Here is a 25,608-nt window from a genome sequence, read left to right as displayed (position 1 = left end):
AATAGGAAACTCATACAATACCCCCGAGAATATTCAGTGAAAGGGAAACTCTGAAATGCTGCCACAATAATTGTTACAAGGGTCTTTCCATTGTATATTCATTCATTTACTCATTCAACAAATACTTATTAAGCATCTGGTATGTTCCAGGCACTGGATACAGGACTGAGCAGAGCCAGCTCTCATCCCTGGGGTAGGTAAAGTAGCTGCAGAACATCTTGCAGGGAGCAGGCGCTCACCAAGCGGGGCTTACCGTGCTGTAGGGAGGCTGCTGGGCTATGGGGATAGCTGGTGAGGATCTCCCTCCTCTGTGTCTTCTGGCCGCCACCCAAACATCTCCTGTGCTGGAAATATTGAGGAAGAGGAAGCATTCACGCCGAGAGCAAACACCGAGTGTGGCTTTGGTCAATATTTGCGCCTCTATCCACTAAGTCTGCTGTTCACTTTGGCTTTGGTGTGGGGATAGGAGGGCCTGGTCTTATGCATTAGTGGGCAAACTGAGGCCAGGAATAGGATGTTAGGGAGCTCACAGCAGGTTCATCTCAGTCCTCTTTGCTTCTAGATTAGGCATGGGGGAAAACTGGCTGAGAAGCAGGGCTGGTCCTGGTGAGATTTGGCCACACAGGGGAGGGCTTGATGGTGTTAGCAGTCCCTGTCAGCTCTGTGGGAACCACTGGAGACCTAGCACAGGGTGCACCTGGGTTCTGGGACTGGTACTTGGGCTTGCGTGGAGTCTCTGGGAGCCACAGAGGGCTCTGGAATGGGAGAAGGCCTTGAGGCCCTTGTGCCCGTGCCCAGGTGAGTCATGCACAGGAACGGAGGGGTTTTCCCTGCAGCTACGCCATGCACATGTTGTGTGTGCACACACACACAAACACATACACACACAGCCTGACGCCAGGAAACAGTCCGCTACACACATACACACATGCACCTAACCCCATACACTCCCAGATCCACAGTCAGTAGACCAAACCCACATGTACGTATGTGTACACAAAACTCCCCACATCTGCATTTGTGTAGGTTTGTGTAAACAGGCATGTAACACCATACACCAAGATATCAACATGCCCATTTCATGTACACACCCACACATAAACACACATTTTCTTTTGATGCCAGTAAATATGACCTAATGCATATGTGACCATGCACATGCAACTACACACACATAAACACACACAATCCTCTCTCACACAAATACAAATATATACAAATTCCTTTATGTGCACACAGTTCCTTGGGTCCCATATAGCCAAGGTAGAGCCTGGAGTTTGTAATGTGGAAAGAGACGGTGGGCTAAATCCATTGTGAGTGGCCTGTGCATTTGGAGAGAGGCTGGGATAGCAGTGGGGACTAGGTCATCCACATTTTCTCATTTGTTTCCTTTTGAGTTAGGGCTCAATTTGTGACCAGGATCAGTGCTCAGTCAGTGGCAAGGGTAGGGGCTTAGCTAGTGACTGGGATCAGGGCTCAGTGTGTGACAAGGGTCAGAGATCAGTGTGTGACCAGGACTAGGGCTTAGTCAGTGACTGGGGTTGGGGCTTAGGTAGCCTCCTGCCCCTTCTAAAAGGGTCGTGTTTCTGGGAGACGTTGGAGGAACCAAGCTTGAGAGGCCATGGCAGCCATCACCCTGCCTTTGGGTACCCCCTGACTCCAGGGCCTTGGCTGGGTCTGGCTGGGATGATGAGGGTGCCCTTCTGGGAGTGGCCCTCCTTCCAAAGATCTCCTGGCCCTTGAGGCCAAAGCTGCCCAACCCTAGGGTCTTGCCGTGGTTGGCAGCCAGGCCTGGCTACGTGGCAGCCCCACCACACATGTGGATGAGACACTTTGGCAAAGGCCGTGTTTGCAGGGAAAACACTTGCAACCACAAGCAAACCCGCCACTGCCCAGATCCCTTCCCATCGGGCCCTGCATTCGGCAGAGACTCATAAAGCAGCCTGCATACCTGCCTGCCAGGGGCAGAGGAGGGCTGGCCTGGGCTGCCTCAGGAACCGTCTGAGGTAGGACTGGTAATGGGGCTGGCACACCTTCAAGGAGGGGTCTCAGCTTCTCTATCTGTTCAGTGGGGACGCTACATCCAGACACCTCCTGCGGTGGGTCCACCCCTGATCTTGCTGTGGGACTTTGGACAAGTGCTGCCTTGCGGGCCTTGGCAGCCCTCTGGACAGTGGCCCCTTGTTCCCACCTGGCTCCCTCTCCCTGAGTTGGACACAGATGTGGCCACTCGGCTGTGCTGGGGTTGGCAGGGGCTGGGGACAATGTGAGAGGCCTACTTTTAGGCCATTTCTCACCTGGCCAGGATGAGATAAGGACAGGAGCCACCCTGGGCCCTCCCCTCACTGAGTTTGAACAGCTAGACAGGCCAGGATGAGATAAGGACAGGAGCCACCCTGGGCCCTCCCCTCACTGAGTTTGAACAGCTGGACACTGGCACCCCTGATCTTGCTGTGGGACTTTGGACAAGTGCTGCCTTGCGGGCCTTGGCAGCCCTCTGGACAGTGGCCCCTTGTTCCCACCTGGCTCCCTCTCCCTGAGTTGGACACAGATGTGGCCACTCGGCTGTGCTGGGGTTGGCAGGGGCTGGGGACAATGTGAGAGGCCTACTTTTAGGCCATTTCTCACCTGGCCAGGATGAGATAAGGACAGGAGCCACCCTGGGCCCTCCCCTCACTGAGTTTGAACAGCTAGACACTGGGCTGGGCTGGGCTGGCATGCTGGGCTGGACTCCTGGCATCAGGTGACACAGCCCTGGGCCTCGGGATGGTGGGCCTGAGCTCTCTTCTTGGAACAGGAAGCTGCCCTCAGTCTCCCTATCTGGGAGTCTCACCAGCCTCCTCTGACATGGCTTGGGTCCTGTACCTGACCCCACTCAGCTGTGTGACCTTAGGCAAGGCTGGTTCTTCTCTGGGCTTTGGGGGCCATTTCTACCAGATTCCCCCACGGTTCCTGATAAAGCAGGCAGGGGAAGGTGATTGTTCTTGATGCAGAGATGCAAAAACTGATGTCTGGGGGGCTGGGCAGCGCAACTCGGAGTGGGCTATTCTGGCCAAGCTCCCTGATGCTTGTCCCACCCCAGCCCACAGATCCTGGGGGCAGTGGCCAGGGTGGCCATGGCTTGGGCATGTGGGCTGGGCCTACTGCTGCCCCTGCTGCTGTCCGTGGTCAGTGCTTCCACACCAGGCGCCGTGGTCAGACTCAACAATGAGGTGCTGAGCTATGGTAAGAGATGTGCCCCTGAGACCATGTCTGTACGTGTGTGTACAGTCCTGAGTGTGCACGTGTATCTATAAACTCAAAAGCCCCCTGAGGACGTGGATTTTTATCTGCTGCTGTATCCCTGGCACCCAGACAGTGCCTGACACAGTGCTGCTCAACAAATATGTATTAAATAAATGCATGACTGGGAGAATATGTCATATGGCCAACATGCAAGTGTGTACACACGACTGTGCTCATATGCTTTCATGGGGTGGGCAAAGGTTGGTTCGAATGGCTATTTTTATGTGTGTCTGTCTACTTATGAGTTTGAATCTCATGGAGACGTGCCTTTGTGTGTACTTGAGTGTTGGGAAGGCATGTGCCTGGCTGTCGGTGCACCCGTGTGCATGTGTGGTGTCTGCATGCATGTGTGTGCTTGGAAAAGGCATGTCTAGTGCAGCACTGCCTGGAGCATCCCAAAGTTAGATCCCTGCTGGGCTCAGAGGGAGGGAACCAGCCCCTCTCTAGGCCCCTTTTGGGCGAGGCCTCTGTCCTATGGCTTTGCTGCTAGATGCTTCCGAGTCTTGCCCTATCCCCTGGGGAAGGCACATTGAGGAACCGAAGCCCAGGGAGGAACGAAAGCTGCCAAGGTCCAGGACCTCAGCCCAGAAATCTTTATTCACCCCAGCTGCTTCTTGGGGAGCTTTGGGGTCCTGCCAAAGCTGGGTCATGGATGAGAAATCAGAAGCTGTATCCCCCAAGGCCAGACCAAACTCAGGACACAGTGTGAGGGGCTCAGGTCAGATAGTACAAGGGACTTTCAATGGCCCAGGCCATGAAGCAGTGAGGTAGTGGCTCAGGAAAGCCGCAAGTTCCTCCCCGCCCCTCCCTCGAGCACACACAGCCTTCTGGAACCTTGTATTTGGGCAGATGAGCAGGCAATGAAAGGGGTCAGTGATCCGTGCAGAGTGTGACCGGAGTCATGCATGGATGCCACGGGCAGGGACATGAGGCTTGCCGCCCTCTGCCTGTCTTGTTTGATCCTCCTTTGTCCCCAGGGAGCCCTCCCCATCTCATCTGCCTGTGTTTGTTCTTTACGGAAATCCGGTGAGCTGCCCACATCACACACATTACTTCCAAGGCTGGGCTGGGTGGCTTCTTACTGTGTCCGTCCCTCCCCATCGCGCAAGCCCCGAAGTTCAAGCCTGTGTCAGGACAGCACTGTATATGGAGTCCCAGGCCTGGGTGTGAGTCTCAGCTCAGCTGCAGATGGTCAGGCCAGACAGGATCATCAGGAGCCTGGAGACAACCACCTTTATGTTCTGTGTCTGGAGAAACTGAGGCCCAAAGAGGCTCAGGGACTTCCTAAGTTCCCACAGTGAGTCTGAGCAGAGCTCGGGGCTCTTGACTCCTAATCTGAAGCTCTCTCTCATTTTAGCTCAACTCATTAGCACCTCTCTGGCCCAGCAGCACAGGTGAGAGAGGAAGCCCAGAGGCTCTGGAGCCTTGGTCTAGAGCCAGCTCCCTCTGGCCGGGTATTCTCACCTCTCTGTAAATTGGGCATGACAATAGGAAAAGTAAAGCACTCAGAAGAGTGCCTGGCACACTGGGAGCACTATGTAAGTGACAGCCACTACGACTACAAAAATAACGATAATAGGGAGCATTTACTGTGCACTGTTTTTACAATAACGCTACGTGACAGGTACTGTTATAATCACTGTGAATTTACAGATGGGAAAACTGAGGCACAGAGCAGCCACATGGACAGTGAGCAGCAGAGCGGGGATTTGCACCCAGAATCTGAGGGACACTAGAGTCCCCAGCCTCCAGGGAAGACTGCCCTTCCCCTCCCAGGGGACGTCTCCACAGGGGACCAGGCATGACTGGGAAATGCTTCTTCTGGTTGGGGACTTGGGGAAGGCTCCTGGAGAAGGTGGGATCCGGTTGGAGCCTTGCAAAAGGGCAAAGGATTTTGTTTTTAAAGAATGGGGTGAACAGCAGAATTTTGAGAGGCAGGAGTGAGGGAGGAAGGGTATGCCCTGCGGAGAGCCTGATGTGAGTGGTGCACCCCAGGTGGGCCCATGGGGGGCCAGCTGCCCTCCCTGTGTGCTCATGTGCAAGCCTGCCCCTTCCAGTCTCTGGATCTCCTCTGCCCAAGGTGCAGAGCAGATGGAAGGCAGTGTGTTCTTGCCGCTTGGCGGCTCCTGAGGGCAGCCTGACCTCATCCTGCCCTGGCCCCACAGTGTCTGAAATTGGGAAAGCCCACCTCCAGCGAGCCCTGCAGGTCACTGTCCCGCATTTCCTGGACCAGAGTGGAGATGTTCTCCAGCCCACCAGGTGAGTGCTCCTACCCTCTGCAGAAGGTGCTTCTGCCACTAGGTTGAGTGTTCCTGCCTGCCAGATAAGTGCTCCCATCCACTGGGCAAAATGCTCCAGGCCACCGGATGATCACTCTTGTCTTTGGATGAGTGCTCCCAAACCAGCTAGATGAGTGCTCCTCCCACCAGGTGAGTAGTCACAAGATTTAGGAGAAGGGACCAAGGTGGAGACATAGGGGCTGGTGCCTCTGAATTAGTGGATTTCCGCCCTCAAGGGCCCCAGGGCTGGCAGGACCCTTGCTGCTTCCTCCAAAAGCTAGACATTGAACTTAGACACAAGTTTGAGCCTATTTTACTGTCCTCCTCTCTCCCCCTTAATGCATAGAGACTCAAAGGCATAGGTAGGTGGGGACATTTAAAACTCAGACACCTCCAGGGGCTGGGCCAATTGTCACCGTACATGTGGGAACACAGACTCACTATTGCCAGATCTTTGAGTTTCCAAGAGAAGATATTGGCGGGGAGTGGGATATATATATATATATATATAATGTTCTATCAAATTTTGAATAATGGCAACTAATTAAATTAAAAACTTTAAGGCACTGGAACAATGTGTGGGTAAGAAAACCTGGGTTGGGGGCCACAAGTTCGAGACCCCTTAGGTAGGGCTGAATTGTTGTCCATGGCGTGGTGAATTATGGTGAGTAACGGGGAATGACGTAAATGCACAACAGCCAAGGATTCCTAAAGCTTTATGGTCTGGCCACACGGCAGCCTTCTGAGCAGTCAGCTTTGAATGGGGGGAGTTTCCCATGGCTGGAGGGCTACAGCCAAAGATGCTGACTGGGTCGCTATGCAGGGGATTTCTGCCTTCTGTTCATCCCAAAGTCTTTCCCCACCTTCCCAGCTTTCCAGACCTCGGTCAGAAATGGTCAGAAGCCTGAGCAATCATCTCGCCCAAGCCCTGCCCCAGGCTGGGGCCCCCTCTGCATGTTTTCCCTACCAGCTGGTTGTCCAGCCTTGGCTTGCATGTCCCCCCGGGATGGGGAACTCACCACCTCACCCTTACCTCTTGGTTCCAGTGGTCAGAAAGTCCTTCTTTGTATCATCAACAGAGCGGGTATGGCTCAGAGCACCCCCTCCCTGAGTTGATTACATGGTTTAATGGGGGCCACCCTGTCACCATGATTCTTACTCTGCAGGATTCAGATTCTGAATGTGCATGTGACCCGTCTCCACCTGAAATTCATTGCTGGTTTTGGGATACGCTTGTTGGCAGCAGCCAATTTTACTTTCAAAGTCTTTCGGTGAGTGAATCTCCTTGTTGGGGGAGAGGGAGACAGAGGAGTTTCAGGACCCTCCGAGGAGCAGAGTGAGGGAAGAGGGGTTAGCAACTCCCCAGGCCTCCCGACTTCCTGTCCAGTGCCCTCTCTCCACAGCTGTGCAAGTGAGCGGAGTCACTTCACTTCTCCAACCCTCAGCTTCCTCATCTGTAAAATGGGGTGAAACTTCGCAGGGTGGCTGTGAGGGTTGCAGTGAATGGATTCATTGCTGTAGTTATAATTACTGTCCTCCCTTTTGCAGTGCAAGGTACACAGTAGATGCTCAATAAACAGAGCTATCAGAATTATTTCTGTGCATCAGGCACATTATAGGTTGCTGCGTTTAATTTCCAGACTGTGAGCTGGGCATTCAGAGGGATCTCCTTTAACTCCTTTGCCCTGGCACCATTTTATGAGTGCTTACTGTGGGCCAGGATCTGAGCTGGGTGTTTTTTACATGACTATTTCATAGAAAACTCAGCACTGCCCTGTGAAATAGGTACCTCCAATCTTACATCCATTTTACAGAAGAGGAAACTGAGGCTCACCATGGCAAATGACTGGCCCAGCATCTCTGGGAGGGTTCAGGGAGCCAGAGTTCACACCCATCTGCTGCAACATCTATGACCCCCAGTGGAGTTTGGGGGGCTCTGGGCCTGCCCCAGGGGGGCCATCTCATGCTGAGTGGGAGACCTGCCTATGTCAAGTGGAGGGTAGTCATGGGCTGGGGGATTTGTGGGGTCTCTGATCAGCTGTGGTGGGCTCTGCTGGGTGGTGCCTCTGGGACTCAGGACTGGCCTCCCTGCAGCATCCCAGAGCCCCTGGAGCTGACGTTGCCTGAGGTACTGCTGGCTGATGCCCGCGTGGCCCTGGGCTCCATTGAGACCCCCGTGGTGAGCACCTCTGCCTGCTTCTCACTCGTCGGCCGTGCCAGCGTGACTGATGGCAGTAATAGGTGGGTGCCTGGTGAGGGCTGGGCTGCGGGAATCCCAGATGCTATGGCCGTGCTGATCTCCCACTCATGACTTCATCTAACAGCCACAATGGGCCTAGGAGATGCCCATTATCATGCCTGTTTTATGGCTGTACACACTGAGGATCAGAGAGGGGGGAGGACTTGCCCAAGGTCACACAGCAAGAGAGCCTGTGTCCTCTCCACTAATACACACCAGCGACTAACATACTCTTAGGGGAGGGACTCTGGGCAGATCCTTCTGCTGTTAGGGACCTCAGAGAGCAGCCCTCTCAGCAGAGATGGGGAGTCTGAAGTCCAGGGAGGGGCAGGGGCCAGCCAAGCTCTCACAGTGAGTCAGGTGACTGCTTATGTCTATATCTAAGGCTAAGAGCAGCTCCCACCACCAGAGCGCCTACTGTGTGCTGGGCACTGTTCTAGACCTCCAGTACTCCTGCCAGGTAGGTATAAGCATTTCCCCCATTTTATAGGAGGATAAATGGAGGCACAGAGCAGTTAAGTGACTTGTCTGAGGTCGCACAGCAAATGGTGTAGCCAGATTCAAACCCAGGCTGCCTGACTAATCCCACTGCTTGTGAGTCCCCCTACATTATGTCTTCACCTTCTCAAACGTGGGCAGAGGCTCACTCTGAGATGGTTGAGCATTTTGGAGGCTCAAAAGAACACAATGTTTGCACAAAGACTGAGACACATCCCAGAGAGGGGTGTGTGCACATAAATGTATTCACACTTGTGCCTGTGATCATCATGTGTAACTCATGACCCTCCATGTTCCTCATGGCAGGGGCTGCTCACAGTTTATTGAAGGGGAAACAGCAGCCCAGAGGTTGATGGCTTTAAAAAAACAGATGCCATCCTCCCACCTCCCCTGAGAAGTAACTCAATGAGGGTGGGCTGTAACTTGGATCCACATTTTGGCAAACCAAGGAGCCATAAGTTGCTATGGACTATTGAGAAACATCAACTTAGACCCATCTCTCCTGCTTCAGAGGGGAAACTGAGGCCCAGAGCCAGGAAGGGATTTTAGTAGGTGTGTCATAGAGAATTGCAGCCAAAGCAGGAAGCAGACCCAGGATCCCAGCTCCACCCACCACGCTCAGTGGGCTCAGAGTGGCCGCGGAGCCAGCAGGCCATGGCTGACTTTTGCAACATCTTCTCTGTCTCCCGCAAGCCTGGCCTCACTTCTCATGTTCTTGGCCACTTCTAAACCTGGAGAAAAATGACACTCTTCTTTGAGACTCAGTTTCCTCACCTGTGGGGAAAAGCCAGCACTGCATCTGGCATATGGCAGGGTACCGAGTCCCGCAAGCCTGGCCTCACTTCTCATGTTCTTGGCCACTTCTAAACCTGGAGAAAAATGACCCTCTTCTTTGAGACTCAGTTTCCTCACCTGTGGGGAAAAGCCAGCACTGCATCTGGCATATGGCAGGGTACCGAGTGGGACTTGCTGGCTCCCTGGCTGAGGGTAGAGACTTGTCTCCCAGGCTTGTGGCTTTTGCAGAGAGACAGGACTTAATGGGTTTGTCCCGGGAACTCAGGACCCTTTCTACGTCTCTTCCTTAGCACATCCCCGGCACTGCTGGTCCTGGTGGAGAAGCACATTAAAGCTGTCTTGAGTAACAAGGTAAAGGACCTCTCAGACTTCTCAGGAAGGGGCACTGTTAACTCAGAAGGCCTGGTGAACGAGCGGTGGGTTGCAGGCACGGGGGCAGCTCGGGATTTGTTTAAAAAACAGAGCCCATCTTGGGGCACCTCCATATCCCCCTGTGAGGGCGGGGAAGAGGCTGCTGCAAAGGGGCAGGGGAGTGATGGGGAGACCCGAACAAGGTCAGAGTCAGTGGGGTTGCGGGGGAGGGAGTCCCCAGTTCCATGCTAGAGGACAGGGTAGGGACAGTGTTTTCAGGGGCCCTGTGGTTTATTTATGCAAAGGAGACAAAATGAGAGTGGACAAGGGCAGGGGCACCAGAGCCAGAGTGACCTGGGCTCAAATCCTGATGCCCTCCTTCCCAGATGTGAACTGACACAGGTCATTCAACCTGCCTCTGACTGGTTCCACATGTGGCATGAAAGAGAGTAAACATCTCTCCTCTGTGGGTGGTTGTGGTACAAAATGCGTTACCGTTTGAGAAGAGTCTAGAACGGAGTTTGGCAGAGTGAGTGCTACTATTATTGCTGCTTTTGTATCTCATCATTTTCTGCTGAGAGGTGGCGCACCTGGGGCCAGGGTACCCCTGCCCAGGAGGAGCCGGTTCTTCCTCCCTGCCCTGCCCCATCTGACACCCACCTCCTTTTAAGGGGCACCAGTAGAGACCAAGTCACCCCACTGCGTGCCATCCCACACCCCCAGAGGTAGACTGCAGCATTCCCATCTCGTAGATGAGAAAACTGAGGCTCAAGGGCAAAGGTGGTACAACTTGTCCTGAGAGTCCTACAGGCTGCCCCAGTGGTCCCTTGGCCTTGCCTGTGGGTCTGGCAGCTTCCTCTTGCAGTGGTCCTCCCCAGCACCCCTCATGGCCAGCGTCTTCTGGGCACGGGATGCAGGCAGCACCGCAAGACGGCAGGCTGGGCCCTCTGCTCTTTCTCCTGGCCTCTCCTGGCCCAGCCTCACCAGCTCCTGCCTGGCCCAGGCTGTGGGTGCCCCTTGGCCCTGCAGTCTCTCCTGTGCCCCACCTTCTATCACATTGGCCCCAGCTTAATACGCTTCTCTGGCTGTCCACTGTGCCCAGAGAACCTCCAGTCTCCCTGGCCTGGCATCTGGAGCCCGGCCTGATACGGCTTGCTGCCCCCTGTCTGCCCCACCACAAGTACCAGCCTCCCACCAGCTGGCCCTTGGGGCCCTGATGCAGCAGGCTCCCTGCTTCAGTTGCTCAGGTCTGGCCTGTGGCCATCTCTGCTGTGCCCCAAGCCCCTGTTCTTTCCCCCACAGACCCATGCTACCCCCATCAGCCTTTGGGCTGCTTCTCCTCTGTTTCCTCAGTGCCCAGATGAGGTGCGGGAAGATGCCCACTGGGTGATGGAAGAAGGAAGGGATTCTGGGCTTCTGTGTGCAGGTCCAGGTGGCTTCTAGACAGAGATGCTGGGCCCCTTCCAGCCTCTCACCCTCTCCCACCCCGAGGGCTGCCTGACCCCAACCTCCTTCTCTCTGTCTTGCCACAGCTGTGCCTGAGCATCTCCAACCTGGTGCAGGGCCTCAATGTCCACCTGGGCACCTTAATTGGTAAGAGCTGGGAGCCTAGGGGAGGTGGGCTGGGGCCTCTGGGGCCCCTAAGAGAGCTCTTCCTGCAGGGAGTGATTTGGGGAAAGAACCCATCCCTGAGGGCTGGGCAGTCCTGGGCTCCTGCCCTGAGTGCTTAGTGCTTAGTGAGTTTGTGCGTGTGTGTGTGTGTGCGTGCGTGTGCATGTGTGTGCGCATGTTTGCGCGTGTGTGCGTGCACGTGTGCGTGTGTGCGTGTGTGTGCGTGCGTGTGTGCATGTGTGTGTGTGTGTGTGTGTACAGGGAGGTACATCTCAGTTTGCAGTTGCTGCCTCCCCTGCTTAGAGATTTCAGGGGCTCCATGCTCCCCTGGATTTTCTCCACATCTCCAGCCTCTGCCTTAGTCTTCTTTGTTGAACTCTCTTCCTCTGCCCTAACCCACTTTCAAGGCTGGGGGTCTTCTCCCTAAAGCTCAGGCCCTTACATTCCATTTCTTTTATTTATTTATTTGTTTGTTTGTTTTATTTTAAAATTTTTATTTTTTATTTATTTATTTATTTATTTTCCTTTTTGTCTTTTTTCGTGTCCGGCAACGGATCGCAACCCTCAGTGCCACGCCTGTACCGGACCGGGACCGGCAACGGGATCGCAACCCTCGGTGTTGCGCCCACACCTCGCTCAACCAGTGAGCGGAAACCAGTCTGTATGTGGGATCCGAACCCTCGGCGGGAGTGCCGCCGCGCTCCCAAGCGGCGCACTGTAGCAGTGCGCCACTGGGCCGGCCCAAAAATTTTTATTGAATCATAATTGAGTATACATATTTTGGGGGTTCAATGTTGCCATATGTTGATCAAATCAAAATTACTAGCATATATATTGTTACAAATCATACTTATTCTTTATGCCCCTTGTCCAATCTTTCCCCATCCCCCTCCCCTTCCCCCCTCCCACCTCTGATAACTGTAGATTTCTTCCTCCCTCTGAAAGGGTAATGGTTACTCTGTTGATTTGTTGCCTCGATGATCTGTCCAATGATGAGAGGTGTGTTCAGGTCCCCCAATATTATCATAAAGCAAATGCTTCTTCTGTCATTCTGGAATGGGCTTTGTGGAGAGAGACATTCTATTCTTTTCTTTGGTCTCTGCTGGTGACTCTACTTGTGTCAATGCACTCCAGTGGCTGGTGGACCATCTGTGTGGTGGTTGTGACATCTAGTCACTTTCACGGCAGCCGTGGTTACTGTGGTGGGCTGCCCACATGGAGGTGATGTTTTTGTCATGCTCCTTGGCACTGGCAGTGTGCCTGGTGGTGGGGGGGTCTGCTCCCTGGCTCCATGCTTCAGGACCGCAGTTGGGCCCTGAGGCACTGGCAGTGTGTCAGGTTTTGAAAGAGGGTTCTGGTCCCTGGCTCCATTCCTCAGGACCCTGGTTGGGTCCCAAGGCACTGGCAGTGTGCCTGGTTGAGGGAGGGGGGGTCCGATCTTGACTCCATTCCTCAGGCACCTGGGTGGGCCCTGAGGTGCTGCCAGTGTGCCTGGCTATGGAAGGGGGGTCTGGTCTTGGCTCCATGCCTCAGGCCCCCCAGCAGGCTCTGAGGCACTGGCAGTGTGCTAGGTTCTGAGAGGGGGATCTGGTCCCTGGCTCTGTTCCTCAGGCCCCCCAGTAGGCCCCAAGGTGCTGGCAGTGTGCCCAGCTGTGTGAGGAGGGTCCCATCCCAGCTGCATGCCTCAGTTCCCCAGGTGGACCCTAAGGTGCTGGCAGTGTGCCAGGGTGTGGGATGGGGATTCAGTCCCTGGCTCCATTCCTGAGACCCCTATGTGGGCCCTGAGGCTCTGGTGGTGTGCCTGGATGTGGACAGGGGGTCCAGCCCATGGCCCCATGCCTCAGGTCCCCTGGTGGACCCCAAGGCACTGGCAGTGTGCCTGGTTGTGGGTGGGGTTCTGGTCCCTGGCTCAATACCTCAGGTCCCCTGGTGGGCCCTGAGGAGCTGGCAGTGTGCCTCTGCCAGAACTAATTTTTTGTTCTTTGCTTACTTCTAAAATGGGGAAATTTCCTGTTGGGACCAGCACTTGAGCTCTGTGGTAGAGCTAAATTGCTGCTTTGCTGCTGTTTCCCTAGGGAAGGCTCAGGGTTTAATGGTTGACCTTATAGGTACTTCCAGCTCTCCAGAGACCCAGTGCACCTGGGTTGTGTAGACACTCTGATCTGGGCCTGAGTCTTTTCACCAAACTACACTCCATGCAATTCCATATTCCTGACCAGTCTCCTATGAGTGGTCCTGTGCTGATTGGGGGGTGGATTGACTGTCCTTGCTGTGTCCCAGTGTTCTCCCAGTGGGTCTGTCTCCCCCACTGCCCATGCTCCAAACACTTCCCATGGGATGGGCCCTGTGCCAGTACCTTGCAATGACTCGTCAGCCTCTGAGTGGCTCCTTTTTTTCAGTTGTTGTGGCTCCTTGCTCCTGTGTGTGTCCATAGGAACCCTATTAGTGGTCTTGCTGTCCTGGGGGCCACCAAGGCCCTCTTCTTCCCTGCTGTCTCCAAGCAACTCCATCCAAAGGGCACAGCTCTGGCTTTTGCTGGCTCCTGCTGCATGTGCTCAGCAGCTCCAGCCTTTAAGTGGCTGTGGCCTGAAATGTTCTGAGCAGTTTTCTTTTTCTTGCATCATGGCTTCTCCCACCTTCATGCACTCTGTAGGTCTCTTCTCCTCTTCCCCTGAGCTCTAGTGGCCCCAGCTTGCCTGTAGTTGCTTTTTTATAGTTGTAAATTGGTTGATTTGTGGGAGAGAGTGATGCTGGGGGCCATCTATTCTGCCATCTTAACCAGAAGCCTTACATTCCATTTCTTCCTGGACACCTCCTCCTGGAAGCCCCACAGGCTCCTTTGACTCAACAAGTCCTTGACAGAACCCAAGCTCTTCTGCTCCAAAGTGTCCCTCTTCTTGTTTCCCTTCTTGGGGGCCACCCACAATCCAGGCAGGGCCCAGAGTCAAGCCTTCCTCTCCTCTCCAGCTCTGTCAAGCTTGTCCCACCTCTGATTTTTCCAGAGGTCTTCATTATCCAAGGGTGACTAATTGTAGGAGTAGGCTGCTGCCTTAGGTGGACCCCCCAGAAGCAGAGCATGAGATGAAGATTTTAGTGGTCCAAGTGGGAGGTGCTGCCAGGGGGCACTGGCTGGGGAGGGCAGCAGTGAGACAGGGAGGACAGGTGTCAATGAGCTTGTCATTGCTGTGGGCAGCTGGGCTTAGTACCATTGGGGAGATCCTGGGGACAGAACAGAATAGGCCTCAGCCACATCCTACCTGAGGGACAAGGAGCTGGGGTGTTTGCCCGCCAACTCCCATTGTCCTGGGCTGTCTCTCAGGGATCTTCACTGCCCCCACACCTGCCTCCACTGCTGCAGTCCCAGGTGCTTGCAGCCACAATAGTCTGTCTACTTAAAACTGTGGCCCCAGGGGCCTCCTAAACAAGGCTCTGTCAGAACTTTATCTTACAATTCAAAACTAAAAGCTATGAAAGTAGGTTGATGTCATCTTCTTTTTAGCAATATTTATCAATATTTAAGAACTATAGTGGCAACTACCCACCTATCCTTAGACCAATCAAAGAAAGCATCCCCTGTTGATTTTAGGGGGCAGTATTTTCCTGGTGAGCTCAACACTGCCTCCCTCCCTTCACATTTAGTTCTCATGGCCTGAGCAGAATCAAGGGCTTCGTTACGTTTTTTACAAGCAGGTTTTGAAGCTGCTCCTGTGTGAAGTGCACCTGCTCCTATCTGATGGCCTTGCCTAGGATTCTAGTGTCTCTTCCATGGCGCTGTCATTGACGTGAAATCTGGAGCAATCAGTTGGCTTTGCCTTTGAGTCGGGTCTGCAGCTAACTCTCACACAGGCAGGGACAGGTGTGCAGGGGAGGGGGCAGGGGGACCTGCATGCTGGGGTTAAGCCAGGAGGGATGTCGGGCAGGCTGCATGTTTATCTGTGGTGGTTCTCTACTACATATTTCTATATCAAAATATCAAGAATATCAATATTTTTATATCAAGAAGCTTTGGCTTTCTTGTGCAGGCTTTTAGCAACAGTCCTTCAACGTGGCATTGTTACCCCCAATTTATAGATGGGAAATCAGAGGCTCCAAGTCTAGTATCCTCAGGAGGGTGCTCAGAGCCCCCCCAGGAACTGACTCACTCTGGTCCTCTTCTCTTCACATGTCCATCCATTGCTCTAGCCATGCTCCATAGCCCAGCTCAGAGTTGCCTTGTCTGGGGAACTTTCCTTGATCTCTGCCCAAATTTCTATATTACTTTAATAGGAGGCACCAAGAAACCAAGGAAATTGGACATGGAATCAGAGGACATTAGTTTGAATTCTGGCCCTGTTGCTCACTTGCTTTGTGACCTTCGGAAATTCACTCTGTCTGTCTGAGCCTAACCATCCCATCCAGAAAATAGAGATCAAGATTCCTGCTTCTCCAATGTGCTGCTATAAGACAGCACAGGCCAAATGCCTGGCATGCAATAGGCTTAGTAAACGTTGCCCCTCCCTTCTTCCTCAGCAGGGTTAACTCCATCAAGATACCCTGTCACTGGGTTCATATCAAAGACTGTCTCTTGCCCTTATCTTTAAGGAATTTAAAAAATCCAGTAAAGGAAATCTAGGTGTCCAGTCCTAGGGGACTGGTTACATAAGGGGGTAGAGTGATAGAAGCCATTAAAAAGCATTATTTGAAGGGCATTTAATTACCTAGCAACATGCCTGGCAAAATACTCACATATAATAAAAGCTAATATTTACTGTCACGTTATTAGCCCCATCTTACAGAGGGAGAAACTGAGGTTGTCTGCCTTGAGAGTCTGTGCTGTTAACTAAGCTATAATGCCATGCTGTTAAGAAAAAAGAGAGGGACACAAAACTGCAGTTTCACTCCAGTTTTACTTAAAGAGAAGAAAGGAAAAAAAAGTTTATCTTTGCATAATAAAATATTTAAAAAAATAAATCTGAGATTCTGGGCAATATTTTCCCCATCTCTTTTTTTTTATGTTTTCCCAATTAATATATATTATTATTCTAAGCATTTTAATGTTTTTATTCATTTTTTCAACATAGAGTAACTCACCCTTTTTAGGGTTCAGTACTCTGAGTTTTGACAAATTCATAGTCATGTAAGCAGCACCATGCTGAAGATACAGAACATTCCACCAGCCTCCAAGATCCCCTACTGCTGCCCCTGTCCCCCAACCCCAATCTTTGACAATCACTGATCTGCAGAAACAAAATCATACTATATTGCTTTTACAATCATAAACAATTTCAAAAATGTTCAAGAAAATAAAATTAAATCCAGAAGAGATGACAGAAAAAACTCTGAATGGAGGTACATAAGAGTATATATTTAATATTTTATATAATAAATATATTTATATATCCATATAAATATATATTTATGTATTTCGCATATAAATAAAGCTAAACTACACAAAGCTATACAAACTATACAAAATATATACATAGTAAATATTTAGTAATACATATGCAAATAGACACACGTAGATATACAAAATATATATCTATATAGACAGGACATTCACATGCGCACAAATAGCAAAACCTTGGTCTCCAGAGTCTGAGGGGGAGGAGCTACTGCTCAGAGCCGGGCTTTCCGGACTGGAGGGGTTGAGCCTACACCAGCCATGTCTTTCAGCGGTGTCCAGGGTTGTGGTTCCCACAAGTGGCTCACCCTCTGCAGCCTTCCCAAGCAGAATATCCTGAGCCTTGGGTAAGCGCACCTCAGAGGAACTGGGCTCTCGGTTGTGCCTCCCTGAGAACTGCGCTGTGGGCCTGTAGGGAAGTGGGACTTCTGTGCCCCTGCAGACTGGCCCCAGGGGCGTGCGCCTCTGGAGCTCCTGCAGGAGGCAGCGTAATGAGGTGAGCAGCTTTGGAGTCTGACTGCGTGTACACTCCCGAGCAAGACCGAATCTCACCAAATCGTGCGTGTGTGTGTGCATGCGTGTGCTTGTGTAAAGTAACCCTATAGGATTGTGATGAAGATTGAATGAGATGTGTAATTCAAATGTCTGGACTTTTCTTCTTTTTCTTGCTTTGTCAGGGGGTATCTGCATCTGGACTGACCCTTTTCCTTCCTTCTAATTTGGGAGCACTAATCTTCTACCAATGGAGAAAGCAGAAACACCCGTTAAAATTGTGTCTAAACTAAGAGTCAACAGGTTGTGAGAAGCTGAAACGGGTGCATGCACTTTGCTGCTTAAATTTGCTTGCTCAGAGGCCTTGTCCCACCTCTTTTGTTTCTTGGCCTGGCTCTGGCTAATCAGGATAATCAGATCATTGCCTTTTCTGGATAGATGAGGTGCTGGTAGGTAGTGCTAACTATGCCATCTTTTCTTCTTCATCCTGGTTTCATTTAGGCCTCAACCCTGTGGGTCCTGAGTCCCAGATTCGCTACTCCATGATTGACATGCCCACCATCACGAGTGACTACATCTCTTTGGATGTCAATGTAAGTGCTTCCTTGTCAGCCCAGAGCAGGAGGCTCATTGCCTCTGGAGCCCTTGGTGTCCCAGAAGCTTCCTAAAGGAGCAGGGGAGTTGTGGGGAGGGGAGCTGGCACGGCATCCAGGTGGGAGCATGGCATACGTGCACAAGTGTGAGGCTAGACACGTGGCATCTTGGGGTGAGGAGTTTGGCATCCAGGAGCCCAGCTCTTTCATGGAGCTGCTCCTTGCTGAGCCCTGCCGCTTGTCTCTCTGTCACCCCCATCCCCGCAGGCTGTTCTCTTCCTGCTGGGCAAGCCCATCGTCCTTCCCAAGGATCCCAGCTCTTTCATGGAGCTGCTCCTTGCTGAGCCCTGCCGCTTGTCTCTCTGTCACCCCCACCCCCGCAGGCTGTTCTCTTCCTGCTGGGCAAGCCCATCGTCCTTCCCAAGGACACCTCCCCCTTCGTGTTGCCACCACACGTGGGCACCCAGGACGCCATGGCCACTGTGGGCCTCTCCCAGCACCTGTTTGACTCAGCCTTCCTGCTGCTGCAGAAGGCCGGCAGCCTCAACCTGGACATCACAGGGCAGCTGGTGAGGGCTGCACCTAATGCCCAGGGCACGTGGCGCAGGACTGCCCTGTGGCCCAGCCTGGGGAGACCCCACAGTGGCCAAGTTGTGGGCGGGTGGGGCAGCTTGAGTTTCGGGAGGCTCAACCAGTGGCTGCTAGAAGGTTAAATGGCATCTAGAGGGAGGGATTCCTCTCCATGAGGGGCAAGCGGTAGTCTCGCTTGGGCAGCGGCTGCTGTAAAACCTGTTGTGGGATGGGGGGCTGATTTCAGAATTCGGATGACAACCTGCTGAACACCTCCGTGCTGGGCCAGCTCATCCCTGAGGTTGGTGACATTTCTGGTCATTCCAGGGACTGAGACATGGGGTTGGAGAGGGGGTTCTCTGGGCTGTGGGATCTCTGCTGACCCGTATCTGTCCCAGGTAGGGGGCAGCGTCTGCCCTTAAATCTGCTCCTGCTCCCTCTCAGGGACGGCCCCTCCTTTTGCCCAGACACCACGCTCTTTTCTCCTCTCTCTACCTTTGTCTAAGCAGTGCCCTCTGCCTGGAGTATCTTTTCTCCTTCCCTTCTCCTATCCATCTTCAAGACCAAGCTCAGGTACCACCTCCTAAGGGAGGACCAAAACCCTTGTCTGGTCCAGGGACCTGGGGTGGACCCAGCTCTGTGGCCCTGTCATGTACAGTACGATGGTGGCTTGATCAGCATTTGAGGAAGGACCCAATGGACAGCCCACCCAGCCTTTGCCCCAGCAGAACCCTCCTCTCTCTGTCCCCCTGTGCTTCCCCAGGTGGCCCGCCAGTTCCCCGAGCCCATGCCCCTGGTGCTCAAGGTGAGGCTGGGTGCCACGCCTGTGGCCACGCTCCATACCAACAACGCAACACTGCAGCTGCAGCCCTTCGTGGAGGTCCTGGTTGCAGCCTCCAACTCGGCTTTCGACTCCCTCTTCTCCCTGGATGTGGTGAGTGAGTTGAGCCAGAGGGCGCTGGCCGGGAGGGTGGGTGGCTCTCAAGACCTCACTCCCTCCTGTGCTCTCCTTGCTTGCTTGTTCTGTCCACACTGGTCTCCTTGCTTCTTCTTGAACATGTCAGGACATTCCTGCCTCAGGACCTTTGCATGTGCTAAACCCTCTGCCTCTCTTCCCATGGCTCTTAGCACGGCTGATCTTTCAGGACTCAGCTTAAATGTTGCAGCCTTCTTCAGGGTAGTCTTCCTGGACCACCCTGAGTAAGAAGGTCCCCATCAGTCCTCTCCATGACACCACTCTGCCTTGGTGGCATCTGCCATTCTGAAAGGATCCTTCTGGTTACTTTGGTTATTGTTTGCCTCCCCCACTGGCCAGTGGTGGGTTCCCAGGACAGGGACCCAGTCTGCCTTGTTCACACTGTGTTATTCCCAGTGCACAGGGCAGGGCCTAGCACAAGCACCTGGTGCCTGAATGAGTGGGGTGTGGGGGTGGGTGGAAGACTGGGTTGGTTCACCTGCTGAGGGCTCTAGGACAGGGACCCAGTCTGCCTTGTTCACACTGTGTTATTCCCAGTGCACAGGGCAGGGCCTGGCACAAGCACCTGGTGCCTGAATGAGTGGGGTGTGGGGGTGGGTGGAAGACTGGGTTGGTTCACCTGCTGAGGGCTCCCTTGTGTCTCTGTGCCCCCTGCCCCTGCTCTGCCCTTGCTCCCAGGTAGTGAACCTGAGCCTCCAGCTCTCCGTGTCCAAGGCAAAGCTCCAGGGGACCACGTCTGTGCTGGGGTAAGGGAGCCCTCCTGGACACAGCAGCCTCAGTGTGTCCTTCTGTGCAATGGGCCCACAACCACGTGGTCACAGTGTCAGTCAGGGGAGCCTGGGATGCAGCCAGGCGTATGGGGGTGGGGAGGCACCAGGCCCCATCCCGAGCCTTCCTGCTTCTCTTCCAGGGATGTCCAACTCACCGTGGCCTCCTCCAATGTGGGCTCTATTGATGTGAGTGTGGGTCTGGGGTCTCCAGAGACTCCTACTGGGTGGGACAGGCCTTGAGGGGTGTGTGTATCTGCATGTGTGTGGGCGCATGTGTGCCATATGTGCTGGCATAATCAGGCTTCCCTGGGGTTCTTGGGGACAGAGGCTAGTCACCTGGCAACCTGTCACAGGCTGTCCCTTTGTTAGTCAGCTGATCATTCAGCCTGCCTGCTATCACTCTGCCTAGTAGTCGATGACTTGCCAGACTCCATGGTTCAGTTGGACAGGTCAGACAGGGTCAGCTGTTCCTTCAGTTGCATGACGTAGTTGGGCCACCAGCCACCATGCATCCATTTGTCAGTCGGCCTGTCAGTCAATATTCCCCATCCCTCTACCTAGCTGTCAGTCTGTCTGTCCATCGGTCATTGGGCGGGCTGCTAGCCAGCCCACCATTGGTCGCACAGTGCCTGCATGTCCACTGGTCAGTCTTATCCTCAGCCTCCCCCCAGGCGAGCACAGCTCCAGCGCCTGATGCTGAGAAGGCTGGTCCAGCCCCAGGGTGTCGCTGGGCTCTGCTTGAACCCAGGACGTGGATGACCTGCCCTCCTCCCTCTGCCTGTGCCTCTGCCATCCATTTGTCTGTCTGTGTGTTCATGTGTGTCCCTAACTGTCCATCTCTCCTGGCCCCTCGGCTGGAGCGGCCCTGCGGTCCCCCATCTCGCTGGCTCCGTGACTGCAGACAGATCAAGTGTACGCGCTCATGGGCACTGTGTTTGAGAAGCCCCTGCTGGACCACCTCAATGGTGAGCCCTGCCCTCCACCCCAGCATGGCCCCGCTGGCCCCACAACTGCCCTGCGCTCAAATCCAGCCACCCCCCACCAGCATGTTCAGAGGCTAAGACAGAGGCCTCTGGAGTCCAGCTGCCCAGTGTGCATCTTGGCACGCATCTGTTTAGCAGCTGTGTGATCTTCACAAAGCTCCTTTCCCTCTCTAAGCCTCAGTTTTCCCTTCTGTAAAATGGGTATAATAATAATGGCATCCACCTCCTGAGTGTCTGCAGGACTTGGTGCCACGATACACTTGAGGACTTCAGCACAGAGCTGGCTCTAGGTGGTGATGCATTACCTCTTCTGGCTGAACTTGACTTCTTCTTTCCCACTTGCAGCTCTCTTGGGCATGGGAATTGCCCTCCCCAGTGTGGTCAACCTCCTTTACGTCAACCCTGAGGTCTTTGTCTATGAGGTGAGAGCCTTTGGGTGTGTGACCAGAGGGGCCTTGTCCACCCTTGGAGGGAGGCCGGGCTTGGCGAGGTGGGGGTCGCCTCTCTCCTTCCCTCCCCACTAGTGCAAACAGTGGGGTCGCAGGGTCAGCCAGGCAAGAGTGGCAGAGCATGAACTCAAAGCCATGCTGATGGGGCAGCTGGGGGTCCTACCTGGGTGACCTCTGACCTGGCCCATGGTTTTCTTTGCTCTTCAGGGCTACGTTGTGATATCCAGTGGACTCTTCTACCCTACCAGCACTGAGACAGCACCACTGGAAAAGCTGAGGGTGGAACAGCTGGCTGCTCAGGGGACTCTCTTACCTCAAATCTCTAGGGAAACTGAGGCAAAGCCACACTAATTTGTCACTAGCGAGCCAGACTGCCCAGCTGGGCTGTTTAATCTTCACTGAGTTCCTGGGTCCCCCTCCCTTTCTTTCTCCCCATCCCTTCCACCTCCTCTCCCCCCCCCTGCCCTCACCTCCCCTTCCTCTCTCTGCCCCTTCCTGGTGGGGAGCAGACTGTTCCTCCAGGCTGTACAGACCTGTCCCCTCTTGCATTAAACAACTTCTCTTCTGCTGCATCTTCCAGCCAGGCCGGACAAATTGTGTGTACCTGAGGCCAGTTCCTTATGTGTAGCCCCTGTGTCCTGTCTGTCCCTGGAGCCACCAAAGCTGCCTGGGCAAGGAAGATGTGACCACATCTCTGTCGACCACATCTGTTGACTCTATCACCTCCTTGCCCAGGGGAGCTCCTACTTTGAAAGAGGACCCTGGCAAGTAACCCAGATGAGCTGGAAGTTATGAGCACCATGACGGCACTGTAGGCAATGTGCCCTCTGCCTGGTGGCATGCCCCGTGCCTTTTCCCCTCTCCAGTGGCATGCCCCATCTTGTTACTAGAGCCTCATAAGACCCCTGTGAGTCAGGCATGCAGGGTGTGGTGCCCCATTTTAAAGATGTGGAGACTAAGGCCCAGTGAGGAGAGGAATGCACCCAGAGCTTCAGAGCTGGATGGTGGCTGGTCCCTAGGACAGTGACCTTTCTAGAATCCAGACATAAGGTACTCAGTTCCCTCTTCCATTCTCTAGCACCCTCACTTGGACTTTGTCTTTGATTCACGAACTTCAGGTGATGGGGAGTTCACTGCCTTTCCAGGCAGCTTCTCCATCTTTGGTTTACTATGGTCACGAGCACGTTTTTTGTTCTAAGGAGGCAGGATCTGCTTTGAAATCTTGCCAAACCCAGTGGGTCATACATGACAAGATGGCCTGGGGAAGACCAAGGCATGCAGACACTGGCAGGCCATGGCCATGTGATTTTTCTCCCCCGATAAGCTAATCTCTTAGTCAGAGTTAAGACTCCTTCCTACGTAGATATGCAAGATTCATGTTCTGTTTATATTTCCTTTGGGCAGTAAAGGTGCCTGAATTCCACCATCAGTAAGCAAAGCTTCTGGTACAGTGTGCCACAGCAGCTCTCCCTATAAGGGTAACAGGTTCATCCCTGACGTCTCAAGTGTGACAGGCTGAGGGGACTGGATGGAGCCCAGAGTCGAGGTGCGGGGAGTGCTGAGAGAGTGGAAAGAGGCAGACTGTGAAATCCAGCCTCAAGATTTTGCTCAGACTCCTCTTTCCTTTGGTTATTTAGTTAATTAATTCATTAATTCTTCTTTCATTGGGACTTAACATAGGCTCAGTCCTAGGCTAGATGGTCTGGAGTATGGGAGAGACAAAAAGTTTAAGACACATCCTCAACCCATAAAGGAATTTAATAACCTGGAAAAATATTATGAGCTCAGTATGTAGGATCCATCCATCCATCAGTCAGCCCAGTGATCTGTCCATCCACCATCCATCCATCCTTCCATTCATCCATCCTGTAATCCATTCATTCAATCACTTTTTCCAACCAGCCAGGCTGTTTGTCCCCATGATGTGCCTAGTTCTATATTACATGTTCTTATAAGATAGAGGAAACTCTATGTGGTACTCTAGGGCTGAGGGAGAGTAGCACAGGAAGGACACACTTGGAGGGGCTTCAGATGTCACTTAAGAGGGTGTTGCCTTCTGGATGGCAGAGAAATTCACTGGTTTGTCCAGGTCAGAGCTGGCCTGGAGTTGCTGGGCAAACAGTAGGCAGCTGAGAACTTCGGAGCCCCCAGCAAGCAACATGGGGGGAGTGGCTGGCTTGCAGGTGGAGCAACTGCTTGGTGTGTGGCTCTCTGGGCCACAGGTGGCTTCATGAAGGCCATGCAGGGGGGTTTACAGTGAAACCCAGGCACTGGCATGGACAAGAGGCCTTCAGAGTGGATGGACCAGACAGGTGGGGCATAGGGGTGTCTCTGGCTTCTGTTTGGAGAGGGCCACAGAAGGGCTGTCCCCCAGCCAAGGCTGCAAGGCTGCAGAGGGATGGAAGTTCTGGGCCCGTGGCTGCAAAGGCTTCTCTCGATGTTCTCATACCCCTGCCACTGACCTGACTGGCTCTGGAAACCACAGGGAGCCTCTGCCTCTTGCACTGCCCTCCGCTGCCTGCTCATGAGAAAGGTTAACGTCATGCTCACTTTGAGGGTGAATTCTACTGCTTGTCATAGAATGTGGACTGAAGCTGAAGGGCGCTTTCAGAGCTGAGAGGCAGTAATAAATCATGAACTGACACAATGAGGTGGAGAAGGACCGGCCTGCGTCCTCCTGGATCTGGCTCCTTTACAAATGTCCCACTTGTTCACCTGCGCCGCTTGCTCTTAACCTTGGCAGTAATAAATCATGAACTGACACAATGAGGTGGAGAAGGACCGGCCTGCGTCCTCCTGGAACTGGCTCCTTTACAAATGTCCCACTTGTTCACCTGCGCCGCTCGCTCTTAACCTTGAATGTGTACCCTGCACATTCCCTGCTAGGCCTTTGCCTTGCTCTTTGCTCCTCCTGGGATACCTTCACCTGAACCTGTTTCTCTCTATGCACCAGCTCAGATGCGGCCTCCCCTGGCCACAGCAGTGAGTAATGCTGAGTTCCTCCTTTCAGTCTCCAAACCCCTGACCCTATTGCTCCTCCTGGGATACCTTCACCTGAACCTGTTTCTCTCTATGCACCAGCTCAGATGCGGTCTCCCCTGGCCACAGCAGTGGGTAATGCTGTGTTCCTCCTTTCAGTCTCCAAACCCCTGACCCTGGTCACTCTGAGGCCACTTGATTGCATAGCGTGGTTATTGGTGTCCATGGCTTCCTTCCCCACTGCACCTCTCTGACTGACTTCTGATTCTCCTCTCTGACCCTTCCCAGAGCCAAGCACACAGCAAGTGCATAATAAATGTGTGGTGCATGAGCTGCCTGCACGTGCATACGCTGGCACTCTGGCCCAGGCCTGCCTCAGCCCTGGGCAGGCTGTGTGGAGAGCCTGACCCCCACAGGCAGGTGGGGGCTGCAGGACTTGGAGTCATCCTTGTTGGGTCCCCAGAGGGGGAAGGGAAACGATGACACTGAGCTTCAGGACTGGCCTGGTCTTTGGTGTCTGCGAGGTTGGGGGAGGGAAGGGGGTCAGGGAAGGCTCCCTGGAGGAAGGCGCCTCAGCTGGTCCTGGAAGCGTGGCCGAATTTGGAGCAGGAGCAGGGGGGGTGTTGTAAGGGTCCAGGCAGGATGACTCTGGGGCATGAGGGAAGGGAGGACAGAGAGGCAGGCGGGGCCCATTGGGTATTCCTTGGCAGGTCTTGGCCTGGGCTCTGGAGCCCCTTGGATCCACATTTAACCCCCAGCTGTGCTACTCACTTCCAGTGTGAACTTGGGCAAATGGCTTGACCTCTCTGAGCCTCAGTTTCTCTATCTGTAAAGTGGAGAAAACTGCCAAAGTGCCTACCTCACAGGGTAGTTCTGAGGATTGAATGGGCTGGTACCAATCGGACGCTTAGCATGTGGCACATAGTAAACGGGTCCTATCATTGCTATTGCTGTCAGCATCACAGACTTCTGCCCCCACATCTAAAGGAGATAAAATGGTGGCCCAGGGAGGTTGAGGGAGTACCCAAGGCCACACAGCTTGTGAGGAGAGTGGCTGGGAATGGGGCTCAGATCCCTGAATGCACTCAAGGGGGTTTCTCCTGTTTCCCCCACCTCCTGCCCCAGTTACTCCCCTGCCACTGCCATTACCCAGGATAGCTCTGGGGGAAGGCAGGGAGGGCCAGGTGGCTGGAGTCAGAGGCACACGGGGTGGATTTGCAGGCAGGAGGGGGATGTGAGGCCTGCCTGTCCCTCTGTCTGCTGGGGGCGGATCGGCAGGGATAAAACGATGCTATCTGTGGACTGGCTCCTCCAGCTCAGGGCCCAGACCAGGGTAGACGCTGCCCCAGGTCTTG

At 53.6% G+C, this 25,608-nt stretch overlaps 1 protein-coding gene across 1 annotated transcript; it reads left to right on the top strand.

Moving 5' to 3' along the window:
* Positions 1-3,088: 3,088 nt before the first annotated feature.
* On the top strand, positions 3,089-21,850 carry BPIFB2 (BPI fold containing family B, member 2). The gene is made up of 15 exons (XM_008576967.1): positions 3,089-3,225; positions 5,451-5,544; positions 6,731-6,835; positions 7,659-7,805; positions 9,387-9,447; positions 10,980-11,040; positions 17,435-17,526; positions 17,910-18,095; positions 18,344-18,397; positions 18,860-19,030; positions 19,751-19,818; positions 19,983-20,028; positions 20,744-20,807; positions 21,171-21,247; positions 21,482-21,850. The coding sequence occupies exons 1-15, from the start codon at positions 3,117-3,119 to the stop codon at positions 21,623-21,625; spliced, it is 1,479 nt and encodes a 492-aa protein (XP_008575189.1). The 5' UTR covers positions 3,089-3,116; the 3' UTR covers positions 21,626-21,850.
* Positions 21,851-25,608: the final 3,758 nt, after the last annotated feature.

The sequence above is a fragment of the Galeopterus variegatus genome, unplaced genomic scaffold (genome assembly GCF_000696425.1).
Source record: "Galeopterus variegatus unplaced genomic scaffold, G_variegatus-3.0.2 Scaffold65, whole genome shotgun sequence".
Taxonomy (NCBI): Eukaryota; Metazoa; Chordata; class Mammalia; order Dermoptera; family Cynocephalidae; genus Galeopterus; species Galeopterus variegatus.
The sequence above is the reverse complement of the archived record's forward strand: the minus strand, read 5'-3'. Positions and strand labels throughout refer to the sequence as shown.

Excerpts from the sequence above, each read along its gene's own strand:
- BPIFB2 (XM_008576967.1), top strand. The coding sequence starts at position 3,117 with ATGGCTTGGGCATGTGGGCTGGGCCTACTGCTGCCCCTGCTGCTGTCC. Across the intron at positions 11,041-17,434 it reads CCACCTGGGCACCTTAATTG|GCCTCAACCCTGTGGGTCCT; the intron begins GTAAGAGCTGGG and ends GGTTTCATTTAG. Across the intron at positions 20,808-21,170 it reads CCTGCTGGACCACCTCAATG|CTCTCTTGGGCATGGGAATT; the intron begins GTGAGCCCTGCC and ends TCCCACTTGCAG.